Below are 25,336 nucleotides of genomic sequence, written 5' to 3'. Positions count from 1 at the left end.
TTTAGGCTAAATTTTACCATCAGACACACGCACTCTGATCCCACTGAAGTCAATGGGAATTTTGCCTGAGTAAGGATTTAGTAAAAATTGAATGGAGACCTCAAGATTTGGCATATCCCATTTTTCTTTAGGCACATCCTGTTCTAGTCATCCATGAACCTTATGCGCTCACCATGGTTCCGAATCACACAGTTTACTTTCCTCCTAATATTAGGTTGGTCTGCTGGCATGCATCTCTTAGGACCTGGCTGGATTGGTTCTTTCCTGGATACTGTATGATCATGATAGGAGTGGGTGGCTGCAATATGGCACCAAAACAGTTTTCAAGCATTATTAACTTTGTCTTTTTTTGGGGGGGGGGGGGTAAATACCATCCCCTCACAAGTGCTGTAACTACAGGTCAATTTAAATCATGGAGAAATCAGACATTTTTCACATGTTGGTCACTGCATAAATAGCAAATTTTGCACATGTGTTCATACAGTATGTATGCAAGTATTGTACTGTACTACTGTTACCTTTGTAATTCGCCCTGGATAAGGAAGTCTGCTAAATTATTGATTAAAAAGTAAATATCCAAAGTTGTACATAAAGCTTAGAAATACACGTTTATGCTTAACTAAATAAAATGGCATGCAGCATCCCCCAGCAGTTGCAATTGACATCTTCTCTCTGTGGGGTTACTCCTGGGGGAATTCTACACCACTGCATACTTGTGTAATTAATGAACCATGCATATTTTTAATTTTGTGTGCAGAAAAAAGCTTCTGGTGAAAAGTTGCTGCTTTTGCCCCCTAGAGGGCGCTGTGGTGATAGAACACAGCAGCAGCTCCCAGCCAGCTAGGGAAGAGAGCCTGCTTTACAGCAGGCCAGGTCAGGAGACAGGGGCTATGGGGAGACAGTCAGCATGGGTTGCTGGGGGGAGGGAGGATCAGACAAGGGCTCATAAGGGCTAGTGAGGGAGGACAAACTGCAGCAGGGACTGAATGCGATTGGAGACATAGGGCCACAGGGGGGAGGGGAGTGCAGGACCACGTGGGGGAGGGGGTGCAGAGCTACATAGAGACAGAGGGTGTCTGAGTAGGGGCCCAGAGACACATGGGGAGGAGGTGCAGGGCCACATGGGGATGAGGGGGAGTGGGTTTCTGAGTGGGAGTGAAGGGACACACATGACTGACTGAATGGAAGAGGCTAGGGGTCAGCCAGGGTCTGTATGGGGGAAGCTCACTAACTGTCCCTCCCCACCCCCCAAAAAAACTGTTCCCTGCTTTCCCACCCATACCCAGCAACCCTCCAAGTTCACACCCAAGCTCCTTACCAGTAATTATTTCCCTCTCCCTCAGCTCCTCCATTACCCCGACTACCCCAAGCCTTTGAACTGCTTCTGGGGGTGGGGGAAATACAGTTGTGTTGTAGTTTAAATTAATTATTACTCAGAGTTCTGTATTAATATGCCTGGTAATGAATCTATTTGTCAAACAATTTCTGAATCTTTTTTGTCTGTATGGTTAGACATACTTGCTGACAGGTATTTTGAAATAAATTACCAAAAATAATTGAAACGGGTATGATTTTGTGTTGTTTTGACAAATAAAATATGCAGAATTTGAAATTTTTGTTGCAGAATTTTTAATATTTTGATGCAGGTTTCCCTCCAGGAGTATGGAGTGAATACCTGTCCATACATTACAATTGCATGTTCTTCATCCACAGAATTGGTAGGAACTGTAAGGCAGCATTTTGCCAACTTGTGGAGATTTGGAAATCAACCACAAACAGAGTCTCAAAACTCAGTTACTTTTACTGGCATCTGACGTTCTTTGACAAAGGTCAAGTAAGCAGCACATTTCATTGTCATGATCTTTCTCCCATCCAGGAATTGCTTGAGATAGCTCAGGGTCAAAACACAGAAAAGGCACCCAATTTAGCTAAAAAATGTGAATAGCACTCAAAAAGTAGGCATCTGGCTGTTTAAACCAAGGTGGTGGTACCTGGAGTACTGGTTTAACTTCTGCCATTGACTGGAACATTTCTTGTCTGAGGCTGTTTTCAGCTTTGCAGTCTGAAGTTGTTGCGATGCCATATCTTCAGTCCATATTATCAAATCTATCAGTTTGTTGTATGCTTTGTGAATCAAAACTGGCCGACTTTCAAACCATGTTAGAAGTTGCATGAACTGGATTGCATTGTCAGCCATGACCTTCACTTGGTCTTCAGTGTTGCTCTGTTTTAACAGATTAGAGACTTTAAGCACAGAATGTGTGATTGGCATGATTTCAAGCTCCTCAACTACAAATTGTTGAAGTTGTATTTAATATTTAATATTTAGTATTATATTTAGTAATATAATAGTATTTAATATTTCTTGCATGGTAAGTAACTGCATTAAACCATGAATTCCATCTTGTAATCATTGGTTCAGGTGGAAGCGACACTGCTTGGTTACCACTTTGATTAGCCACATGGACTCCTTAAATTGTAGTTTACAGCTTGGACAATGCTTGAATAGTCTTTTAAAAAAAAAAAAGAAACAGGAAAATATGTATGCCAGATATCACTGGACATTGAAAGAATGTGTGCATTACAGGTAACGTGAATTGCATTGGGCATCATTCCTTGTAGTATACCAGAGAGAGCTTTGTACATGTACATTATGTTATCAGAGAAATGCTGAGACCTTGTTGAAATCTAACCCTTGGTTTACACCAGCCTTTACTATAGCTTGTGATACAGCTGAAAAATGTACTGACTTGAGCTGAACAGGCTCCATTAGGAAAATGGCATGCAGTTGTCTTTCCAGCTGTCAGGTGTGAATAAAATGTGGAGTATGTACTTATCCTATGCATCTGTTGCTTCATCAGCGACAATTGAAATGGAATCATATTCTGCCAGTACAGAATTTGTAAACTGAAGGCGCTTCACAATTACTTCTGTTAGATAATCTTGGTGACCTTTGTCTGCACACTGGAAACTGCCAGCCTTTGTTACATGCTTTCTGAAGTATTCCCTTAGTTTTGGATTATCCATTTTTTTGCCCCCCATAAGTTACGTTGGCAGCCTCAAAAGCCTCTGTCATAAATATAAAGGGAAGGGTAAACCTCTTTGAAATCCCTCCTGGCCAGGGGAAAGCTCCTCTCACCTGTAAAGGGTTAAGAAGCTAAAGGTAACCTCGCTGGCACCTGACCAAAATGACCAATGAGGAGACAAGATACTTTCAAAAGCTGGGAGGAGGGAGAGAAACAAAGGGTCTGTGTCTGTCTGTATGCTGGGTCTTTGCCGGGGATAGACCAGGAATGGAGTCTTAGAACTTTTAGTAAGTAATCTAGCTAGGTATGTGTTAGATTATGATTTCTTTAAATGGCTGAGAAAAGAATTGTGCTGAATAGAATAACTATTTCTGTCTGTGTATCTTTTTTGTAACTTAAGGTTTTGCCTAGAGGGGTTCTCTATGTTTTTGAATCTAATTACCCTGTAAGATATCTACCATCCTGATTTTACAGGGGGGATTTCTTTATTTCTATTTACTTCTATTTTTTATTAAAAGTCTTCTTGTAAAAAACTGAATGCTTTTTCATTGTTCTCAGATCCAAGGGTTTGGGTCTGTGGTCACCTATGCAAATTGGTGAGGCTTTTTATCCAACATTTCCCAGGAAAGGGGGGGTGCAAGTGTTGGGAGGATTGTTCATTGTTCTTAAGATCCAAGGGTCTGGGTCTGTAGTCACCTAGGCAAATTGGTGAGGCTTTTTACCAAACCTTGTCCAGGAAGTGGGGTGCAAGGTTTTGGGAAGTATTTTGCGGGGAAGGACGCGTCCAAACAGCTCTTCCCCAGTAACCAGTATTAGTTTGGTGGTGGTAGCGGCCAGTCCAAGGACAACGGGTGGAATATTTTGTACCTTGGGGAAGTTTTGACCTAAGCTGGTAAAGATAAGCTTAGGAGGTTTTTCATGCAGGTCCCCACATCTGTACCCTAGAGTTCAGAGTGTGGGGGGAACCTTGACAGCCTCCACTAGCTCTATTGTAGTGTCTTTTTTTTTTTTCCAGGCTACTTTCAGTCACTCTTTTAAACTTCGTGAACACTGTCGCTTTTTTTTTTGTTCTGACTTATCTCTATACGTGCTTTTTATTATGCAATTCAGACTCAAAATGGCAATCAATTATGTTTTTTCCAAACAAATCCAGAGTCACACTGCAAGATGAACAAAACAATTTACCACCTGAACCTTACTACATGTAAGGTTCTCCACGGGTACTGCTTTACACAAACCAAAGCTGAAATGTTCTTTGCTTTTTTTTATTTGTCAGCCATCTTTATATGCAACAACAATCCTTTCACTCAACCTGCTTGTGCTCACTTATCGTCATAAATGTTGACACATTCTCAGTGAACAATCTACTGTAATGACTGCTGTGCTCACTTTAGTCTACATCATGCAACTTGACAAGACACAATCAATTTTCCACTATGATGATTGGAATGATATTGAATGATTATAGACAGCTGTTTTCTGCATTGTGGCAATCACAAGTTTTGCAACATATCTTATGACTAATACATATTTTTATTTTGAAGGTTAACTTTGTGAATGATCCCATATCTCACATTCCTGTGAAATCATGATCTAAGTAGGCCCCTAGTTATAACTGTTAGGGCTGTAATCCATTTTCTTATTGTAGGGTTGCTGCAAGTTTATAGTGTTTTGAATAGTATAGTTTTAAAATCGGATTATATTCCTTATTTAGCTAATCCTTCTAAATCCATATTGTCCCTTTAACAGACACAAAGAGGTGGTCCTTTTGTATATCAAGTTTTATTTCCCTTATTTTGTCTAACTCTTCTCTCAAGGACTTGTATATATCAGGACACATCAGAAACAGATGTTGATAATCCTATGTGTGTTGTTTACACCCCCAACATTCACTGGATTCTCTGAATTCCAGATGGCACATAGACTAAAATGACTATGTATAAAATTAGAATGGGTTTAGCTTCAAATGTGGATCTCTGTTTTGTAATTTTAATTCCTAGGTCTAGACCTCCCTGTTCTTTTCACCTTTAGTATTCCTCCATACTTGCAATATAATTTCTTCCTTCACTAAGAGTAGGCAAGAAGCTTTCTTTCAATACATTTTTGAACTACTGTTCATCAGAAGGTGATGAATTTAAAAATTAATTACTTGTATTAGATTTATTTAAATCTCTCAGGAGTGCATAGAACTATACCTTACATTGCAGCAATTAATATTGGAAAGATTAGCAACTGAATTTTCCACAACTTTCTAATGGTTAAGAATCCATACTGTAGAGCAGGGGTTCTCAACCTGGGGTACATGTACCCTTGGGGATATGCAGAGGTCTTCCAGGGAGTACTTCAGCTTATCTAGATATTTGTCTAGTTTTACAAATGGTTACATAAAAAGCACTAGGGAAGTCAGTACAAACTAAAACTTCATACAGACATTGACTTGTTATACTGCTCTATGTACTATACACTGAAATGTAAGTACAATATTTATATTGCAGTTGATGTTATAATTATATGGTAAAAATGAAAAAGTAAGCAATTTTTCAGTAAGTGGATGCTGTGACACTTTTGTATTTTTTTGTCTGATTTTATAAGCAAGTAGTTTTTGAGAGGTGAAACTTGGGGAGGAGGGTACACAAGACCTCAAGAAAATCAGCCTCCTCAAAGGGGTACAGTAGTCTGGACTCCGGAAAGGTTGAGAGCTACTGCTGTAGAGTGTAGTCTACTATATATGGCACTGGGCCTGGATTCTATTCCTATCTCTACTGCTATCCTGCTAGTTAACCTTGAACAAGTCACTTCTCCTTTCTGTACTTTTGTTTCCCTTCCCAACTTTTGTCTGTCTTGTCTATTTATGTTCTAAAGCTCTTCAGGGCAGGTAATGTCTTACTGGGTGTGTATACAGTACCTACCAGCAGTTTGGACACAGCACATACAGAAAGAACTCCTCCTCCCTCCCAGTCTTTGTGTGACTACTTAATCTGCTGCTGAGCTCAAAGCAAAATGAGGCAATGCTGACTTGGGCTGCTGTCTGTCTACTGTACAATTTCTAAGGCCTCCAAGACGGCCTCATTACAAGCAAGACTTCTCAGAGGACTCGGATCCTGGAAAGGGGTCAGTGAGCGCACCAGGTGGATATGGGGGTCAGAGTGAGAGAGGTTGTGCCTTTGGTTTTAAAAACAAAAAGAATTTAAACAGATGCTTTGTAGAGCTGCATAGCATCTTGAATAAAAAAATGTTAGGAGAAAGGGGAACAGTGAACTGAACTGAAAACCAGTTGTAAAGGAAGCATGAGCCTGAGGGGCTTGTTGTTACGTTGCCTGCCGGTGCTTTCAGGGAGAAACCGATTCACTGTGTTTCACAAATAAGGAGACAGTTGAACCATAGAAACTTCCACATCCCTTTATACTTTAATTTAAAAACAGACGACACTGGGGGCAGAGTCAGTTCCTGTCTCACGGGCCCACGCTTTGGCTTTCACACAGGAGCCATCCAGCTGGGCACGGGCACGCCAGGCCCGCGCTCCGGCTGCCTCCGTGCAAAAGTTGGCAGGGGTGAGGTCAGCTCAGGGTGTTTTCACTCGGTGCCATGACACGGCGCTGAAAACGCCCGAGCGAAGGTCAAAACTGCCCGAGCCAGGTAGGGCTCGTCCCGCTGTCTCCCCTTTGCTTCCCCCGTGGCTGACCCCCGCCTCCACCGTCCCACGCTCCCTTCGGGCCCCGCCCCTCGTGCGGTGGCGTCGCCTCCCCTCCTAGCCGGCCCGGCCCCAGCGCTGGGTCCCGGGTTTCCCGAGCCTGCAGCGGAGCAGCCACCTGGCGTTTCGGGACACGGCCGCAGTTAGGCGGACGCTATGGCCGAGGAGCGGGACGTGTTTCCGAGAGCCCGGGGCAGGACGCTGAGCGCCTTTCGTGAAGGTACGCGGCCGCCCGGCCCAGCACGGGGAAGGGAGGCGGCTGGGGCTCGGCACCCGGCGGAACGTTGGTGCGGCGCGCGCGGGTTTCAGCCGGGCTCTTGTCACCGGTGCGCTACCAGGCTTTGGGGGGAACGGAACGGGCGGTGCGGAGGCCCCGCCTGGCGGGGGGCTGGGGGAGCCAGGGGAGGGGGTGAGGGTCCTGGAGAGCGTGCAGGCGGGTTGGCTGCGGGGTGGGGCTGGCCGCTGGGAAAGGGGGCCGCCGAGCGGGGGAAGGTTACGGCTGTGAACCGTGGCGGTTCGGTCGCGCCGTGGCTGTGGGGCCATGGTGGAGGGGGTCACAGGCAGCCCCCGCCCGCCACAGCCCCGCAGGAGGGAGCTATGGGCAGCTGTGGCTGGGGGCGCTCCACGTACGCTCGCGCCCGCCGCACTGAGGTGTCCTACAGCTGTGAACGATCAGCCACCAGTACCCCTTTTCTGTCAGATGACTCTTCAGTTCCCACGGCCCTGCTGCACTTGCTGCGGTGCCCCCACGCCGAGTGAATAACTCTGGAAGACACAAACACCAATCCATAATATCAAGTGTGAAATAAAGTTGGCCACTAAGTCTAGTAAGCTGCCTCCCACGGTAGTTCATGGCTGATGCGTTTGAGACTATTGACGGCCCCTGGCCCATTCATACCACCTCCTAGTAACGCTTAATTCTTTTCAGAGTAGCAGTGATCACTTTAGATAAGCTATTACCAGCAGGAGAGTGGGGTGGGGGGGAGAGAAAACCTTTTGAAGTGATAAACACCCATTTTTTCATGGTCTGTGTGTATAAAACATCCTCACTGCATTTTTCACTTTATGCATCTGATGAAGTGAGCTGTAGCTCATGAAAGCTTATGCTCAAATAAATTGGTTAGTCTCTAAGGTGCCACAAGTACTCCTTTTCTTTTTGCATGTTAGTCTGTATTCGCAAAAAGAACAAGAGGACTTGTGGCACCTTAGAGACAAACAAATTTATTTGAGCATAAGCTTTCGTGAGCTATAGCTCACTTCATCGGATATTACAAGTGTTTTCTTTTTGCCTCATATCATCTGGTAACTTGGTATTCTTCAAATAAATACTGCCAATAAAATCTTCTTTGAAATCAGTATTGATTTGGACTTACAAACTTGTGTTCATTGTTCATTTGCCATCTCTAGCTGTGATGTTTCCTTGTTCCAGACTTACTGTGTTTTTTTGAAAAAGGCTGAAGTTCAATGGAAGAAATGTTTAAATAATTAATAAAGTGCTGGAAAATGCAGATCCCAGGCTCCATAGGTCCAAGATTTTTCCATCTGAAAATGAAAAATATTTGTTCACATTTTGGGCTAGGGTTCCCAAATGTCCTTGTTAATCTGTTCCACAGACACTGTTCTGTTCATGAATCTCTCAACTACTTTGAGATGCCTCTAACCTATAATGTTATTTTGGCACAATATTTCTTCAAAAAACATGAAAACACTACCCATTGGCCTCATTTCCTTTTCTTATTGTTTCTTTTGCTAATCCACTCCTTTTGCATTCTATCCCAGAATTTTTTGGGTACTCCGCTTTCACACTGTTCGTTGTAAATGGATCCATATTGACTTTAGGCTCTGGGGTTTTTTTGTTTTTTGTTTTATACACATTTTCCTCCAAATTCCCTCTACACACATGAAATTGTGTCCCCAAATTCCTCATTGTTTAGAACAGTTGCAGTGTTTCAGTTAAGCTGCTTAGCCTTCTATAGTTTAGACAGATAATTTTTCCAAAGAAATCGCACATTTTTAAATGCTTGGTTTGTTTAATACAGTGTAGCGTAAACAATTTTTTTGGAATTTTATAGTGCAGTTTAAAAATGTGATCATACTTACCTAATGCCATAGCTAAGGCCCTACCAAATTCACCATTCACTTTGGTCAATTTCATGGTTGTAGGATTTTAAAAATTGTAGCTTTCATCTATTTAAATCTGAAATTTCATGGTGTTGTAATTGTAGGAATCCTGACCCAAAAAGAAGTGGGGTGTGTGGGCGGGGGTGGGTCGCGGTACTTCTACCCTTACTTCTGCGCTACTGCTGCTGGCGGCACTGCCTTCCGAGCTGGGCAGCTGGAGAGCAGTGGCTCCTGGCAGGGAGCCCGGCTCTGAAGGCAGAGCTACTGCCAGCAGCATCACAGAAGTCGATGGCATGGTACGGTTGTCACGGGTTCCCCTGAGGTGCCACCTGGAACTGTGGTACCACTGAGCCCCTGAACCATCAGCCTCTGTACTTGTCTTGCACTGTGTAAAACAAAGCCTTCAACTTCTTCGCATGCTTAAAAATGGCCCAAAATCTGATGATGCAAGATTTCACATCTTTCATTTCTTCTGTAGCAGTAGCTGCTGACAGCACAATGTTAATCTGATGAGCAAGACAGGTAATATGTAGCAACTCTGGTTTCTGATTAAGTTTAATTTCCTGTACAAACTTAGCCATATAGGAAGCCAAATCTGTGTTAGTTGTGGCCACATTTTACCAAGTTAGTTGGTACATCTCAAACATGTCAGTTACTGCTGTGTCGACAAAACGGATGTCAGCAGAGGGAATGAGTGTCACATCAGCACAAAATAATTCCCTTTGAAATAAAAAAATAAAAGGCCAAGAATTGGACGGTCCAAAGCATCAGGAGACTTGTCAAAAATCAGACTAGACGCCACAGTTCCATCAGTTCATTCCATCAGTTTAGATACTAAAGCATAATTTTCTTTTAGATATTTATAAGTTGCACAAATTCATCAATAGGCTCCTCTGCAATTAACAGTGGTAGTCTGGCAAAACAAAAAGCATGCACAAATTCTTTGACACAATCCTACTGTGTCCGCTCTTTCATTAAAACCCTGATGAAGCTCCTGATACTGAGTGCTTATCCCAAAGCTCACTCTTTTCTTTAAGAAGAAATGTTGCTTGCTTTCGACTTGCTCCTTTATTCTGTCAGCACGAGCACGGACCTCAATGCTGCAGTAGTTGCAGCGCAGTGCATCCTCTTCACTCCAGTCTTTACTTTTCTTGAAAGTTTCTAAGCACAGATTTTCTTGTTGGTATTCACAGATTTGCATTTTTGTCCCACATTTTCCTTATCTTTATCTGTGGAGGATTGGTTGATTTACATTCAGCACCTCACTAAATGGATGCAAAGAAATAGGCGGGAAGCGTCTCCTTGTGAGCCAATCATACTGCAATATTAACATTGGGGTTTTTTGTTTTTTTTTCTGACTTCCATCAGTGTTTTACACTGAGAAACTGTTTCAGTCTCAGAGCTGCAGGACACAGCAATCACTTAAAGCATTAGTATTTAAAAAAAATAAGTACCCGAAAAAATATTGAGCGGATTGACTAAACTGGTGTAAATCAGTTAAAACTGAACATCTTTAATTTAAAAAAAACCCTGGTAATTTATTGGTGAAAATCAGTAAAAACTGAAAACATGGAACACTAAGAATAGCTTCCAGAAACAAAAGTTCATCCTCCTCCGTATTGATTAAAACTCAGTTCAAAACTTTTACACTTTTTTTTTTGGCTGCACCCGGCACATGTTTGTGGAGAAGCTATTATATCTGTTTCTCATGACTACATGTGGGAATTAGTGATGTTTCAGTACATTGTTCAGACACTGGTCTTATTTGAGACTGGAGCATTACAGCCACCATGGAGGTGGAGAGCCAATTTTTAATTCTCTGGACTCTGCTAAATTATATGATGATCAACTAAGATGGAAAGAATGCTCACTAATGTGGAATCTCTAGTCATTTGATGCTCTCCCTTTGAATAACCCTTGTGTTTGTTATTCTATAACCTACCCAAAGGGGCATGACAAATGTACCTGACCTCCACTAGCATTGAGGATTAAAACAACTGCTAGAGATTGTGCACTCTCAGAAAAGCCATTGCCTGGTGCAGTTTTGAAGGAACAAAACTGCTATACAGTATTTAATTGTAGTATTGTCCATGAACATTAGATTTATGAAGAATCTTTCTTCACACAGGGTTTTTCAGAGGTTTACACTAAACTGGTGCAAACTGTGTGTGAAGAGTGGTTTATCTTGGATTATTTTAAATGTGTTCCTAATCAATTTAAACTACACTATAATAAGGCTGTCTTAAACCAAAATACAGCCTTTTGCATTTAGTGTAACCAAATTAGTTTATAATTGCACCCAGTATTAATTAAGAATTAGTAAACTGGTGGAGCTCTGTGTAAATTAGCCCTATTTCTTTTTTGGAAAAAGAAACTTACTACTTGGATTGACCAAATAGCAGAAAAAAGTGTTTGAATATATTATGTACTGATCTTCATTGTTGTGTACTATGTAGCTGAACTAATACCACAAACATATAGCTATTGATTAATTTTCATGGCATTGTTGAATAATTTAGTCAAACCACACAGTAACCAAATACTGTTTGCCCATCCCTGTTTATTACAACTCATAGATATTAAGGTCAGAAGGGACCATTATGATCATCTACTCTGACCTCCTGCACAATGCAGGCCACAGAATCTCACCCACCCACTCCTGCAATAAACCTCTCACCTATGTTTGAGCTATTGAAGTCCTCAAATCATGGTTTAAAGACTTTAAGATGCAGAGAATCCTCCAGCAAGTGACCTGTGCCCCATGCTACAGAGGAAGGTGAAAACCCCCAGGGCCTCTTCCAATCTGCCCTGGAGGAAAATTCCTTCCCAACCCCAAATATGGCAATCAGCTGAACCATGAGCTTGTGGGCAAGATTCACCAGTCAGATACCCAGGAAAGAGTTCTCTGTAGTAACTCAGATTCCACCCCATCTAACATCCCATCACAGGCCATTGTGTTGGATCATATTAAAGAAGTTCTGTATTAAAATCACAAATGAGTTTGATTCTCCATAGTTTAAATTCCAGGGTATTACTAATTAAGAGGTCTCTTGGTGTTTGGTACTGTTTCTCTCCCTCTATGTGTGAAACTTGCAAGCTGCTAATTGTGTTAGTACATTCTAAGACAGAGTCTGTTCTCAAAGCAATTCTTTGTAACAACAACTACTCACACAGAGAGAGACTCAAAGCAATACTCTGTAACAACAGAAACAGCACCCAGAGACTCCCCGCCCTTTTGTTGTATTCTTCTCACTTTAACAATTGTGATTAAAATAGATATAGAGGATGTATGTGGATGATGCTTGGTGTGGATAATAACTGAATGATCAGGGAGGTGCCAGCCTAAGAATCTAGTGTCCAATGGCTGAAGAAGGCGTCAAGTGGAAATAACCAGAGGACCCCCGGAGGGCAGACTGGAATCCACCCAACAGCCTCAAGAATGGGAGAACCAAAGAACAAGATAACATCTGGCAGCACAGAGCCGTCAGGAATGTGCCATCTGCTGATTGATTCAGCAACAGCATGATGAAGCAATTCCCATAGACTGGCATAGGAAGAAATTCCTATAAAAATGGACTCTAGAAAGTGAGAACTTTGGGGTCTGATTCTGCAAACCAACTTCCAGGAGCATCAGATGAGCATCTGACAAGGCCCTGCTCCCTCCTAATGTCCAGGCCACCTGACCAGTGGCTTGACATGAGCAACTCTAAGGCTGGTAACTATGATAACAACCTTGCAGAACCTGTGTGTGGGTATGAATGAATGTATGAATAAATATGAAATTGAATGGAATGTTATAGCTATAACTAACTGCTTACTATGAGTCTTTTTGTATTCACAATAAATGTGGCATTTTGCCTTTTCCCCTTTAATAAGATCCTGCTGGTTTTTATTTTATTGGTATAACAATTGGGCCTATTTACCATGAATAGTTAAAGATCAATTAATTGCCAAAATCATGTTATCCCATCATACCATCTCCTCCATAAACTTATCGAGTTTAATCTTGAAGCCAGATAGGTCTTTTGCCCCCACTGTTTCCCTTGGAAGGTTATTCCAGAACTTCACTCCTCTGATGGTTGGAAACCTTAGTCTAATTTCAAGTCTAAACTTCCCGATGGCCATTTTATATCCATTTGTTCTTGTGTCGACATTGGTACTGAGCTTAAATAATTCCTCTCCCTCTCTGGTATTTATCCCTCTGATATATTTATAGAGAGCAATCATATCTCCCCTCAACCTTCTTTTGGTTAGGCTAAACAAGCCAAGTTCCTTGAGTCTCCTTTCATAAGGCAGGTTTTTCATTCCTCAGATCATCTTAGTAGCCCTTCTCTGTACCTGTTCCAGTTTGAATTCATCCTTCTTAAACATGGGAGACCAGAACTGCACACAGTATTCCAGATGAAGTCTCACCAGTGCCTTGTATAACAGTACTAACACCTCCTTATCTCTACTGGAAATACCTCTCCTGATGCATCCCAAGACCACATTAGCTTTTTTCACAGCCATATCACATTGGTGGCTCATAGTCATCCTGTGGTCAACCAATACTCCAAGGTCCTTCTCCTCCTCCGTTACTTCTAATTGATGCGTCCCTAGCTTATAACTAAAATTCTTGTTGTTAATCCCTAAATGCATGACCTTGCACTTCTCACTATTAATTTTCATCCTATTACTATTACTCCAGTTTACAAGGTCATCCAGATCCTCCTGTATGATATCCCGGTCCTTCTCTAAATTGGCAATACCTCCCAGCTTTGTATCATCCGCAAAGTTTATTAGCACACTCCCACTTTTTGTGACGAGGTTAGTAATAAAAAGATTGGTCCCAAAACCGATCCCTGAGGAACTCCACTGGTAACCTCCCTCCAGTCTGACAGTTCATGTTTCAGTATGACCCGCTGTAGTCTCCCTTTTAACCAATTCCTTATCCACCTTTCAATTTTCATACTGATCCCTATCTTTTCCAATTTAACTAATTCCCCATGTGGCACCGTATCAAACGCTTTACTGAAATCTAGGTAAATTAGATTCACTGCGTTTCCTTTGTCTAAAACATCTGTTCCTTTCTCAAAGAAGGAGATCACCAGGTTGGTTTGGCACGATCTACCTTTTGTAAAACCATGTATTTTGTCCCATTTACCTCAATGTCCTTAACTACTTTCTCCTTCAAAATCTTTTCCAAGACCTTGCCTACTACAGATGTCAAACTAACAGGCCTGTAGTTACCCGGATCACTTTCCCCCCCCTCCCACCCCCGTTTCTTAAAAATAGGTACTGTTAGCAATTCTCTAGTCATACGGTACAACCCCTGAGTTTACAGATTCATTAAAAATTCTTCCTAATGGGCTTGCAATTTCATGTGCCAATTCCTTCAATATTCTTGGATGAAGATTATCTAGGTTCCCCGATTTAGTCCCATTAAGCTGTTCAAGTTTCGCTTCTACCTCAGATATGGTAATATCTACCTCCATATCCTCATTCCCATTTTTCATGCTACCATTATCCCTAAGATCCTCATTAGCCTTATTAAAGACTGAGGCAAACTATTTGTTTAGATATTGGGCGTTGCCTAGATTATCCTTAACCTCCACTCCATCCTCAGTGTTTAGCGGTCCCACTTCTTCTTTCTTTGTTTTCTTCTTATTTATATGGCTATAGAACCTTTTACTATTGGTTTTAATTCCTTTTGCAAGGTCCAACTCTACTTGACTTTTAGCCTGTCTCACTTTATCTCTACATATTCTGGCCTCAATAAGGTAGCTTTCCTTGCTGATCCCTCCCATCTTCCACTCCCTGTATGCTTTCTGCTTTTTTTCTTAATCACCTCTCTGAGATGCTTGGTCTACAACTCCTGCCTATGAATTTTTTCCCCTTTCTTGGGATGCAGGCTTCCAGTAGCTTCTGCAGCTTATACTTGAAGTAATCCCAGGCCTCCTCTGCCTTTAGATCCATAAATTCTTCAGTCCAATCCACTTCCCTAACTAATTTCCTTAATTTTTGAAAGTCAGCCCTTTTGAAATCAAAAACCCTAGTCACAGATTTATTTTTGTTTATCCTTCCGTTCAGTTTGAACTGAATTAGCTCATGATCACTTGAACCAAGGTTGTCCCCTACAACCATTTCTTCTATGAGGGCCTCACTACTCACCAAATCTAAAATGGCATCCCCTCTAGTCAGTTCAGCAACTATTTGATGAAGGAATCCATCAGCTATTGCATCTAGGAAAATCTGACCCCTATTATTATTACTAGCACTTGTCCTCCAGTCTATATCTGGGAAGTTAAAGTCTCCCATGATCACACAATTTCCGTTAGTATTTACTTCATTAAAAACATTAAAGAGGGCTCTGTCCATATCCAAATTGGATCCTGGCGGTCGATAGCACACCTGAAGTACTATCACAGGGGAGGCTCTAGTAGTTTTCTTCCCCAATGTGATTTTTGCCCAGATGGACTGTATTCCATCCATTCCATCGTTTCTCATTTCTTTACATTCTACCTCATCCTTGATATACAATGCTACTTCACCACCTTTATTTCTGTCTTTCCTAAACAGCACATACCCTTCAATACCTGTAGTCCAGTCATGACTACTATTCCACCATGTTTCTGTTATCCCTATAATATCTGGTTTCACTTCCTGCACCAGTAGCTCTAGTTCCTCCATTTTGTTACCTAGGCTCCTTGCATTGGTGTACAAACATCTTAATTTTTGCTGTTTGGCCTCACTCACAATCTATACCCAATTAGGCACAGACATTCTACAGCCAGTATGACCTATTAGACTGGTATCCACACTGCCCTTCCTCCTTATGTCCATTCTCCTACCCACGGCTGTATCCTTCCTTACTTTTTTTTCTTCCCTCTCAATACTAAAATCCGGCATGGACATTACCTGGACGTCTCCCCCAAATTCCTAATTTAAAGCTCTCTTAATCAGAGAGCTTCGCCTTCCTCTGTAGCATGGGGCATGGGTCACTTGCTGGAGGATTCTCTGCTCCTTGAAGTCTTTAAACTACGATTTGAGGACTTCAATAGCACAGATATAGGTGTGAGGTTTTTTTTTTTTTTTTTTTTGTAGGAGTGATGGGTGAAATTCTGTGGCCTGCGTTGTGCAGGAGGTCAGACTAGATGATCATAATGGTCCGTTCTGACCTAAATGTCTGTGAATCTATGAATCTAGTTGTGATAAATCTTCTTTTCCTTTCTGGCTTCACTCAATTTCTTCTTCTTTTTTCTTTCTTATAATAGGTGATGATGGTATAACTCTTTTTTTTCCTGCATCATTTCAGTTTCTTTCCTCTGTTTGTTCGCAATCCTTTCTTTCCTCTGTTCGCATTCCCGTATGTCTTTCCCTTTCTCCATTATAAGTTCTTCTGCCGCTTCTCCTCCTAGAATCTCTCTGTATACTGAACTTCTCTTTTTCTAATGTATCCCAACAGTCTCTCTGTCCCCATATCACCACTCACACCAATACATGTCAATTGATGACAATACATGACAATTTAAGTCATGGGAACTTTCAGTCATCTATAAGGTAGAGGACTAAATTTACTAGCCAGCAACCAATTAGTATGAAAAAAGTAGACGTCCTTGTTGTTAGGTGATGAGCCAACTCTGTAGCTCAAATTGTTGAAAAAGGGGTGGGTGCTGGGATTCTTTCTTTGACCCCGTTCAGGTGGTTCATTTTTGTGTAAACCTCTGTTTAGTATGTGTCTGAGAAAATTGAAGCCTTCAGCCTTCTCTAGCTTCTGGAAAAGAGAAGTACTTTCTCCTTGTTCCTCTGGGCTGCTGGATGGGCATTTCTGATTACTTTTCCCAGAGACTCCACTTTTGTATTCTCCTGTAGTGCTTGCCTCCTGTGTTGCTCAGAGCTTTCCAGAGCAGCAGTGAAACTGACTTGATTCTTATCAGTTGCACAGCTGCCTACAGGGTTCTCACTGGCACCAGTGAAAACTGAGAGGAATTTGGTCTGGTTTCATTGTGTAGCAGAATGGAGAAACTTTGAGCAGGAGCAAGCAGCACCAGAGAGCCTGACCTGGGAAAGCTTCCTACTCCTCCAAACTGAGTAGCTGTTTCAAACCCTCCTTTTCCTTACTAAGTCACAGAACGTGTCTGCTGAGTTAGAACCCTTAGAGTTGCAGGCTTCCTTAACTCCTCTTTATAGCGTTTCACTTTAAAAAATCTAAGTTGATTTCTCTGCCTAAACAAGGTCTTCGATGCAGCACGTAAACTGATTTTTATGACAGTTGTATTTCTCATTTTCCATGCAAGACACATGAAATAAAAACCTAAATTATGTTGTGTCATTCAGCCAGTTCCAAAAGGGTTCCATAGAAAACAGATGGATTGATTGATCATTTCACTTCTCTGAATAAAAACCTGTCTGAATGAGTTTTCTAATTTGCAAATGTGAAAGGTTGCATTTCAGATTTAAAAACTAATGGCTAAAAGTTTTCAGTCTCTGTAAAACGTGAGATTTAGAGGTCTTATTAATGTACAAGAGAGGACGATGACTATATGAATTGATGACGTTAGCAGACTATAAATTGTTTTATTTAACAATTACATTTTAAATTAATTGTAATGTAGGAACCTACGTTTGGCAAAGGGATGTGGGTCTAATGGCAGCAGTTAATAACTTAGAACTGATCCTGACATCTCTTGCTTTTGCTGTTGAAGGAGAGGAAAGTGGAATGGCGTACGTTAAGAATAGCAGTTACTTTTCCCAGTCTGTGTTTCAGTTTCAATGTTGTTAAACAATTTATTTTTTAAGTGTTTCCTCCTAAAGGATCCCCAAATCAAATCACTTATTTAGTTGGTTAAATATGGGTTTGAGCCTATTTTTTTTTTAAATTTTTGTCTTTGATTTTTAAGGTCTTTTATCTGAAAAAACTGACTTGTTGTAGGTTGCCTAGAAATCAATGTAGCTACCATGGAAGGATGAAGTTCTGAGCTGACCTTGATAACATTTGAATCTGTAGTTCCAGGGATGCTGAGCATGTTTCTACACTAGCCTTTTATTATATTTTAATTCCACTATTGCAGTTACACAACATAATAGTTGGAACTGTGGTAACCCTGGTCAGAGAGAGTTCTGGTGGAAATACAGTTCTCCTTGTTCTGCAGTACTATAGTGGTAGAATGTGTGGGTTTTTCATCATGAATTTAATAAAAACAAACCCACCCACTTGTATAATAAACAAGCTCCAGGACTTCAGGCAGCTACGAGTGAATGTTTTAATTGTAGATATTCATAGATTCATAGATATTAAGGTCAGAAGGGACCATTATGATCATCTAGTCTGACCTCCTGCACAACGCAGGCCACCGAATCTCACCCACCCACTCCTGCGAGAAACCTTCACCTATGTCTGAGCTACTGAAGTCCTCAAATATATTAAAGCAAGGATAAAACTAAAAGGGGTAAGACAAAGGGCTTGTCTACACCACAGGTTATGTTGGTACAACTTATGTCGCTCAGGGATGTAAATAAGTTACACCGACCTAAACGCTGGTGTGTACAGCGCTGTGTCAGGAGAGCTTCAGTGCAGCTGCACCACGTAGTGCTTCTAGTGTAGACTAGCACTTCTAGTGTAGACTAGTCAGACATACCTTAAAGAAGAGCATAAAAAGGAGAAACCCAGCTGCAGTAGTCCAAAACCAAACACTTGGAATGCAAGGAAATGTCTTTAGACAATCAGGGCAGCAACAGTATACTTTTGAAAAGTTTGTACTGTAGTTTAGAGAAAAGTTAAGACACCCACATTCTCTTATCTGTAGCAGAATATGGTCTTAGCTATTCATGGATGAGTAATGAGAAATTTTTTCTTAGCCTGCTTTGGTATCTACATTATCTAAGGTTTTTTTTGTGGTACCCATTACTGAGATATCCGAGGTACAAAAAATTAACTGAAACTACAAAAATCCTGTTCTTTCCCCTCCGTAAGTTTCTGGCCTTAAGCAGGGTGTTAAGGAAGCTGTACACATTTTAGTTTGCCTCCAGGCTCGTATATTTTTATTCTAGGCTTCAGTCAGGAGCCATTATGAACATCCTAAATTAAGGTTTCCATTTGACCCTTCTAATTCTCACTAATCACTTTGAGGTCCGATGTAAATGACCGAAGCTAGCAAATAAACAAACAAACAAACAAACAAACAAAATAAACATGGGTACTGTTGCACAAAATACCATATTAATTTAAAAATGCAATTAAATTATGTATAATATTTCATAGTATACTAGTAAATGTTGTGTAGCATTTTGAGGAGGAAAAGCAGTTCAGTCATAGTAATATGAGATTTCCCTATAATGCCATATTGTGGTAGTGGGGAGAGCCTTTTGTAAGTCTAAATAGTACAACTAAAATGTATGAGAGCAGGCTTGAAAAAAATTGCCAGAGGATTAAAACTACCAGCCCAAAGTTCAAGTGGGGGTGGGAGGTTATGTGCCTGGACCTCACTGCCAATTGACCGTATGAGTTGTCTACACCACAGTTAGACTCCTGGAGCTGGCTTATGCCAGCTGACTTGGCCTTCAGGCTGCAGGGCTGTTTAATTGCAGTGTAGCTTCCAGGCTCAGGCTGGAAGCGCAGGCTCTAAGGACCCAGTGAGGAGAGAGGGTCCCAGCCTGAGCCTAGGAAGGTTCCTGCCCAAGCCTCATGAGAGCAATTCAGCTGGCATGGGCCAGCCCAGAGCTGCTGGGAATGAGGAAAGAATGCTGCAATTCCTACTGGGTTGCTGTCCTGCATCCTATACAGGAGATGTGTCTCTAGCTAGCAAGAGCTTTGCACTAGTAAGTGAATTTTTCAAGCTTTCTCTAATAGGGTAAGAGCAAAAAGCATTTAACATAATAATTTAAGAGTATATTCCTCCTGACACCATAAAATGTTGTGTGCATTTTTTATTTAATTAAAAAGGCAATAATTGAAAATGAATCTCTTATGTTCCATGCTATTGAGCTATTTTGTAGTCCTGCAGTTTTAAGCAGCATTTGCTTTGTTGCTGGTACACTTTTTCTCTAGTCATCATACAGCCACATGTCAGCATTGCATAATTAGAATAAATAAAAATGCTCTAATCTATAGTAGGGAAATATTATGCTTGCGCTTACTCTATTAAAGTATTGTGCCTACTGTATTAAAGTGGCCTTCATTTAAAGAAAAAAGAATGAGGAGTACTTGTGGCATCTTAGAGACTAACAAATTTATTTGGGCATAAGCTTTCGTGGGCTAAAACCCACTTCATCAGATGCATGGAGTGGAAAATACAGTAGGAAGATAGATACAAACACACGCACGCAGAGAAAACATGAAAAGATGGGGGTGGCCTTACCAACTCTAACGAGATAAATCAATTAAAGTGGGCTATTATCAGCAGGTGAAAAAAATCACGTTTATAGTGGTAATCGGGATGGCGCATTTCAAACAGTTGACAAGAAGATGTGAGTAACAATAGGGGGGAAAAATTAGCATGGGGAAATAGTTTTTAGTTTGTGTAATGACCCCCCATCGACTCCCAGTCTTTATTCAGGCCTAATTGGATGGTGTTCAGTATGCAAATTAATTCCAGTTCTGCAGTTTCTTGTTGGAGTCTGTTTTTGAAGTTTTTTGTTGAAGAATTTAAAGAAAGTTACTCTTCACCTTCGTGTTGATAATACAGGGAAAATTTCCTTTCCCTTTAGGATTTTACTAATATTTCATTTTTTTCTTTAAGATGATGAAGGTCAATGGAAAGCCCCTTTCTACTTCATCCAAGGAGCGGATCCTCAGTTTGGACTGATGAAAGCCTGGGCAATTGGTGACTGTGACAATGGAGGTGATGAATGGGAAGAGGAGATCAAATTAACAGAGCAAGCTGTGCAAGCCATTAACCAGTTAAACCCCAAGCCCAAGTTCTTTGTACTGTGTGGTGACCTCATACATGGTATGCCAGGTAAGACTGTTAATGTACACTGGTAATCGTATTCCCATTTTCTTTTTTTAATTTTTAGATGTGGTATATAATTACCTTAGCTTTACAGTCAGGCATAGTATTGTGTTCTCATGGATATGTACTTCTAAGCCCATACCTGAAGTAGTATTCTGACCTCTTGTCAAGGTTCCTCCCCCACTCTGAACTCTAGGGTACAGATGTGGGGACCTGCATGAAAAACCTCCTAAGCTTATCTTTACCAGCTTAGGTCAAAACTTCCCCAAGGTACAAAATATTCCACCCATCGTCCTTGGATTGGCCGCTACCACCACCAAACTAATACTGGTTACTGGGGAAGAGCTGTTTGGACGCGTCTTTCCCCCCAAAATACTTCCCAAAACCTTGCACCCCACTTCCTGGACAAGGTTTGGTAAAAAGCCTCACCAATTTGCCTAGGTGACTACAGACCCAGACCCTTGGATCTTAAGAACAATGAACAATCCTCCCAACACTTGCACCCCCCTTTCCTGGGAAATGTTGGATAAAAAGCCTCACCAATTTGCATAGGTGACCACAGACCCAAACCCTTGGATCTGAGAACAATGAAAAAGCATTCAGTTTCTTACAAAAGGACTTTTAATAAAAATAGAAGTAAATAGAAATAAAGAAATCCCCCCTGTAAAATCAGGATGGTAGATATCTTACAGGGTAAATAGATTCAAAAACATAGAGAACCCCTCTAGGCAAAACCTTAAGTTACAAAAAAGATACACAGACAGAAATAGTCATTCTATTCAGCACAATTCTTTTCTCAGCCATTTAAAGAAATCATAATCTAACACATGCCTAGCTAGATTACTTACTAAAAGTTCTAAGACTCCATTCCTGGTCTATCCCCAGCAGAAAACCAGCATATAGACAGACACACAGACCCTTTGTTTCTCTCCCTCCTCCCAGCTTTTGAAAGTATCTTGTCTCCTCATTGGTCATTTTGGTCAGGTGCCAGCGAGGTTACCTTTAGCTTCTTAACCCTTTACAGGTGAGAGGAGCTTTCCCCTGTCCAGGAGGGATTTCAAAGGGGTTTACCCTTCCCTTTATATTTATGACACCTCTCCAGTTGACTTCCTGTGCCATTCATGCGTGCTAGCTCTGCCTCTGTTAGTAACTTCTTCCTGTGGCTTAGAGAAAATTTGCTGTTAGAATGAAATAAAAATTTTAAGAGGATATGTAAAAGTTCTTTCACCAAAAGTATTACTTTCATAAACAGTATACGGACTCTAGCCAGGGGACACTCCAGAAACTAGCTATAATATGTCTGCTGCACTGTTGGAGGACTTCCAGTCACAAAATTAAATAATGCAGTAACTGAATATAAAACTGATATGTTGGATTTCACCTTGTATGGGTATTTCCGGAAAGTCATTAACATAAAAAGGCTCTTAAGCCTCTGAAAAGAATTTTGTCTACTCAGGACTCATGTCCATATAACAAGTTCTGTCATAAGTAGCCCTCTTGTTAAAAATTTCAGAGGGACTAAGGACTGAATGGGCATAGAGCCTGATCTATCCTCTCATCTCTAGACGGTGTCTGTACAGATCAGGTTCGGGCAGGACAGAATGTGGAAATTTGTACACTGTCACCCCTGGAAACTTTTTTTTGGTGGGGTGGGGGTTGGATAGTGGACTTTTCCAACCAGTATTATCTGTCTAGCACAGCGATACTCAGACTGGGTCTTGCAAAGTGCAAGTGGCACGTTAATGTGTCTCCTGCAGCATGTGATATTAAAACGCTGTGTGATTTTATTATTAACCAGTCTAAGTTATTAACCAATCAGGATGCTTTTACTATTACTTTTTTTTTTTTACTTACCCAATTGTAGTTAATAAATAATAATCCTTGCTCAGTCATTTTTGCTGTGAGAATATATACAGGTATAAAAAACTAAATATTTCCCGTCACACTGTTTAAATATGAATATATAATACTATAGTAAATGACACAATGAAGTCACACTACTGTAACTCTTTTGGGTAATGTGGATCATTCATTTGACTCCTGAACCACTGCGGTCTGACTATCACCAGTCTGGCATCTTTAATGAGCATAGGGCTCTGATTTATCGTAAAACGTAAGAAACAAATTTGTCAGAGTATGGCAAATTGTTATCAAATAGTCATCTCAATTACAAAATACATTAATGTTAAACTGAACAGATTGTAGAGCTAAGACTGCTTATGTTCTGAAAAGTGTATTTGTTATGCATTGTATAAATTTTGCCAGCAGCCTATTGCAATTTCCAAGTAGTAGCAGGAGAGAGCAGTTTCATTGGCCTTTCACCTTGTCTCATCTCTTCTTTCTGGTGTGAAGATAACTAGTAACTATAGGTAGTACAGGTATATCTTGCTTTGATCCTAACAATCCATTGTTTAAAATGTAAACATTTTTCTTAAATCAATGAAGCAATATTCTGCACATCCGCTTCATGATTATTAGGCACTTTATGGAGAGTTAAGGAAATAGTCTATTAAAGGAAAGTGTAGCTCCTACTAGAACAGCTCTTTCATTGCTTTACATTGCTGTTTACATGTGTTTAAGTTTATATGAACGATTTACTGACACTTTTTATAAATACATTTTATAGCCAGTAATTTGTCTTTCTGTCTAAACTGAAAAGAGACAAAGATGCTAAAGTAAATACTTCTTTGGCTAAGAGACACCGTGTGCAGTATTCTTTGGATGTTTGCCCAAAAGGTCATTCAGACTTGCTTGAAGCAGCAAGTGGAATGGAAACGCAATCAGAAAAATATTCTAGAAAAGTACAAAGAAAAGGATTCTGGTCTAATCATAAATGAATGAACATAAAAATATGGATGCCTTGGAGGAACTGAAATTTTTGGTGGGGTCTTATATTTTTTTCCTAACATTTTCTTTCACTTATTTGTAGTAAGCTTTTGGAATAATCTTAAGTAAAAATTCTTTGAAAAGGCCAAATGAATGGAATAATAGATCAAGTAAAAGAAGAAAATTTTGAAAACAAACCCAAATCCTAGAGAAGTCCTAATGAAACATTTACTGAAAATGTTTTGAAAAATGTGTGCGGAAACAAGTCCAGATGGTTGATGGATATTTTATTTCTTTTTTTTTTTTAAGAGGCATTTTGCAATGAATCAAGATCTTGGTTCCTTAACAACTCATTTGCTGTGTTTTCTCCACCAAAATTTCAATTTCCTGACATTAGAATTAGAGATTTTATCTGACATTACCCTCTCTAATTTCCTTGTAATAACATTTGCTTCTAAGAAAACTTGAAAGTAGTGCAATCACATGCTGAGTTCCCTTTCTCACTTAAAGATTCGGATGGCTTCATTTGTTCTACTTTACCATAGAATTGATAAAACTCTTTGTCAGACTTCCTCTTCTGACACACACGAGTGCTTGTAACACACTGTTTTGTTTCCTTTCTGCAGTCGTATGGTTTGGGTCAAGATTACAAAATAATATACCCTGTCACATGTCCACTGGCTCCTGTTATGCTTGGGATTTAATATTTTTTTAACCACGATTAAAAATCAGAGTGACATTCTTTTGTCATTCAGGGATGCCTTAATTAGACTGAAGTAAAGTTAAATCAGCAACTGATTATGGAAATCATCATAGGAATACTTAAATTGGTCTGTAAGTGCTTTCACTTTATGCCAAGAATGTGGCAAACTGCTTGAGAATTTAAGTATTTTTTTTATGAATAATTAATTTTTTGATGTTTAAAAAATTACCTCCTTCCAAGTAATATATTTCTGCAGTGTATAATAATCAATAATCAGAGGTTTTAAAACTTAACTTTTTAAAAATTCATTCCAACAGATACTTCCACCGTAGCCCTAAAGTAAAAAACGGGGATATATCTATATAATGGGGAGTATACCCACATAGCTATGGCACTGTAGTTATGCTGACATAACCCCATAGTGTAGACACAGCCGACATCAACTTCAAGGGTTTTTTCCAACAGTGAGGAACATCACCTCCACAAGCAACCGTAGTGATGTCAGTGGAAATGTCAAGGTGTGGATTTTTCGTAGCCCTAAGCAACTTAGCTATGTCGACCTAAACTTTAAGTGTAGATCAGACCTGGGACTGCTCGTGTGTGAAGTTACTCACATGCATAAAGTGTTTGCAGTATTGGGGTCGAATACTATTTTTGTTGGGTTTTTTTCTTATCCTTTTAATACTTTCTTATTTCACTATTTTCATTACTGTTCAACACAAGATCATTTGGATCAACACTAATACATTTGTAGTGAAGTGGTACTGACTTCATTTCATGCTTTTCCTCAGTGGAGTTTTTCGAGTAATCTGTGTGTCAATTTGTTTAATCATTTTAGTTCCATAATGTATTGGGAGAAAAGGCTAAAAAAATGTTTTCTCAATGGAGATAAATCACCAAAGGCATAAGAGGAGGCAATCCTCAATTTCAGTCTGACCGTAGTGAATTTGGCCCATTACTGTTTCTAATTGATATATCAAATTGATAAGAGCTCTCTAGTTCAGTTGTGGTTTTAAACTACGCTTAAGTTGACAAAAAT

The 25,336-nt window shown here is 40.4% G+C and overlaps 1 protein-coding gene across 4 annotated transcripts in view; it reads left to right on the top strand.

Annotated features, from left to right (window-relative positions):
* Positions 1 to 6,810: 6,810 nt before the first annotated feature.
* Positions 6,811 to 25,336, top strand: part of CPPED1 (calcineurin like phosphoesterase domain containing 1) — an 86,095-nt gene continuing 67,569 nt past the window's right edge. For all 4 annotated transcript variants that reach the window (XM_077828791.1, XM_077828789.1, XM_077828788.1 and 1 more), the window contains exons 1-2: positions 6,811 to 6,937; positions 20,556 to 20,774. In XM_077828791.1, coding sequence (XP_077684917.1) covers positions 6,874 to 6,937; positions 20,556 to 20,774 — 283 coding nt within the window. In that variant the 5' untranslated portion in view covers positions 6,811 to 6,873. The remainder of the gene's footprint in view (positions 6,938 to 20,555; positions 20,775 to 25,336) is intronic.

The sequence above is a fragment of the Eretmochelys imbricata genome, chromosome 10 (genome assembly GCF_965152235.1).
Source record: "Eretmochelys imbricata isolate rEreImb1 chromosome 10, rEreImb1.hap1, whole genome shotgun sequence".
Taxonomy (NCBI): Eukaryota; Metazoa; Chordata; order Testudines; family Cheloniidae; genus Eretmochelys; species Eretmochelys imbricata.
This window is presented reverse-complemented; position numbering and strand designations above follow the sequence as displayed.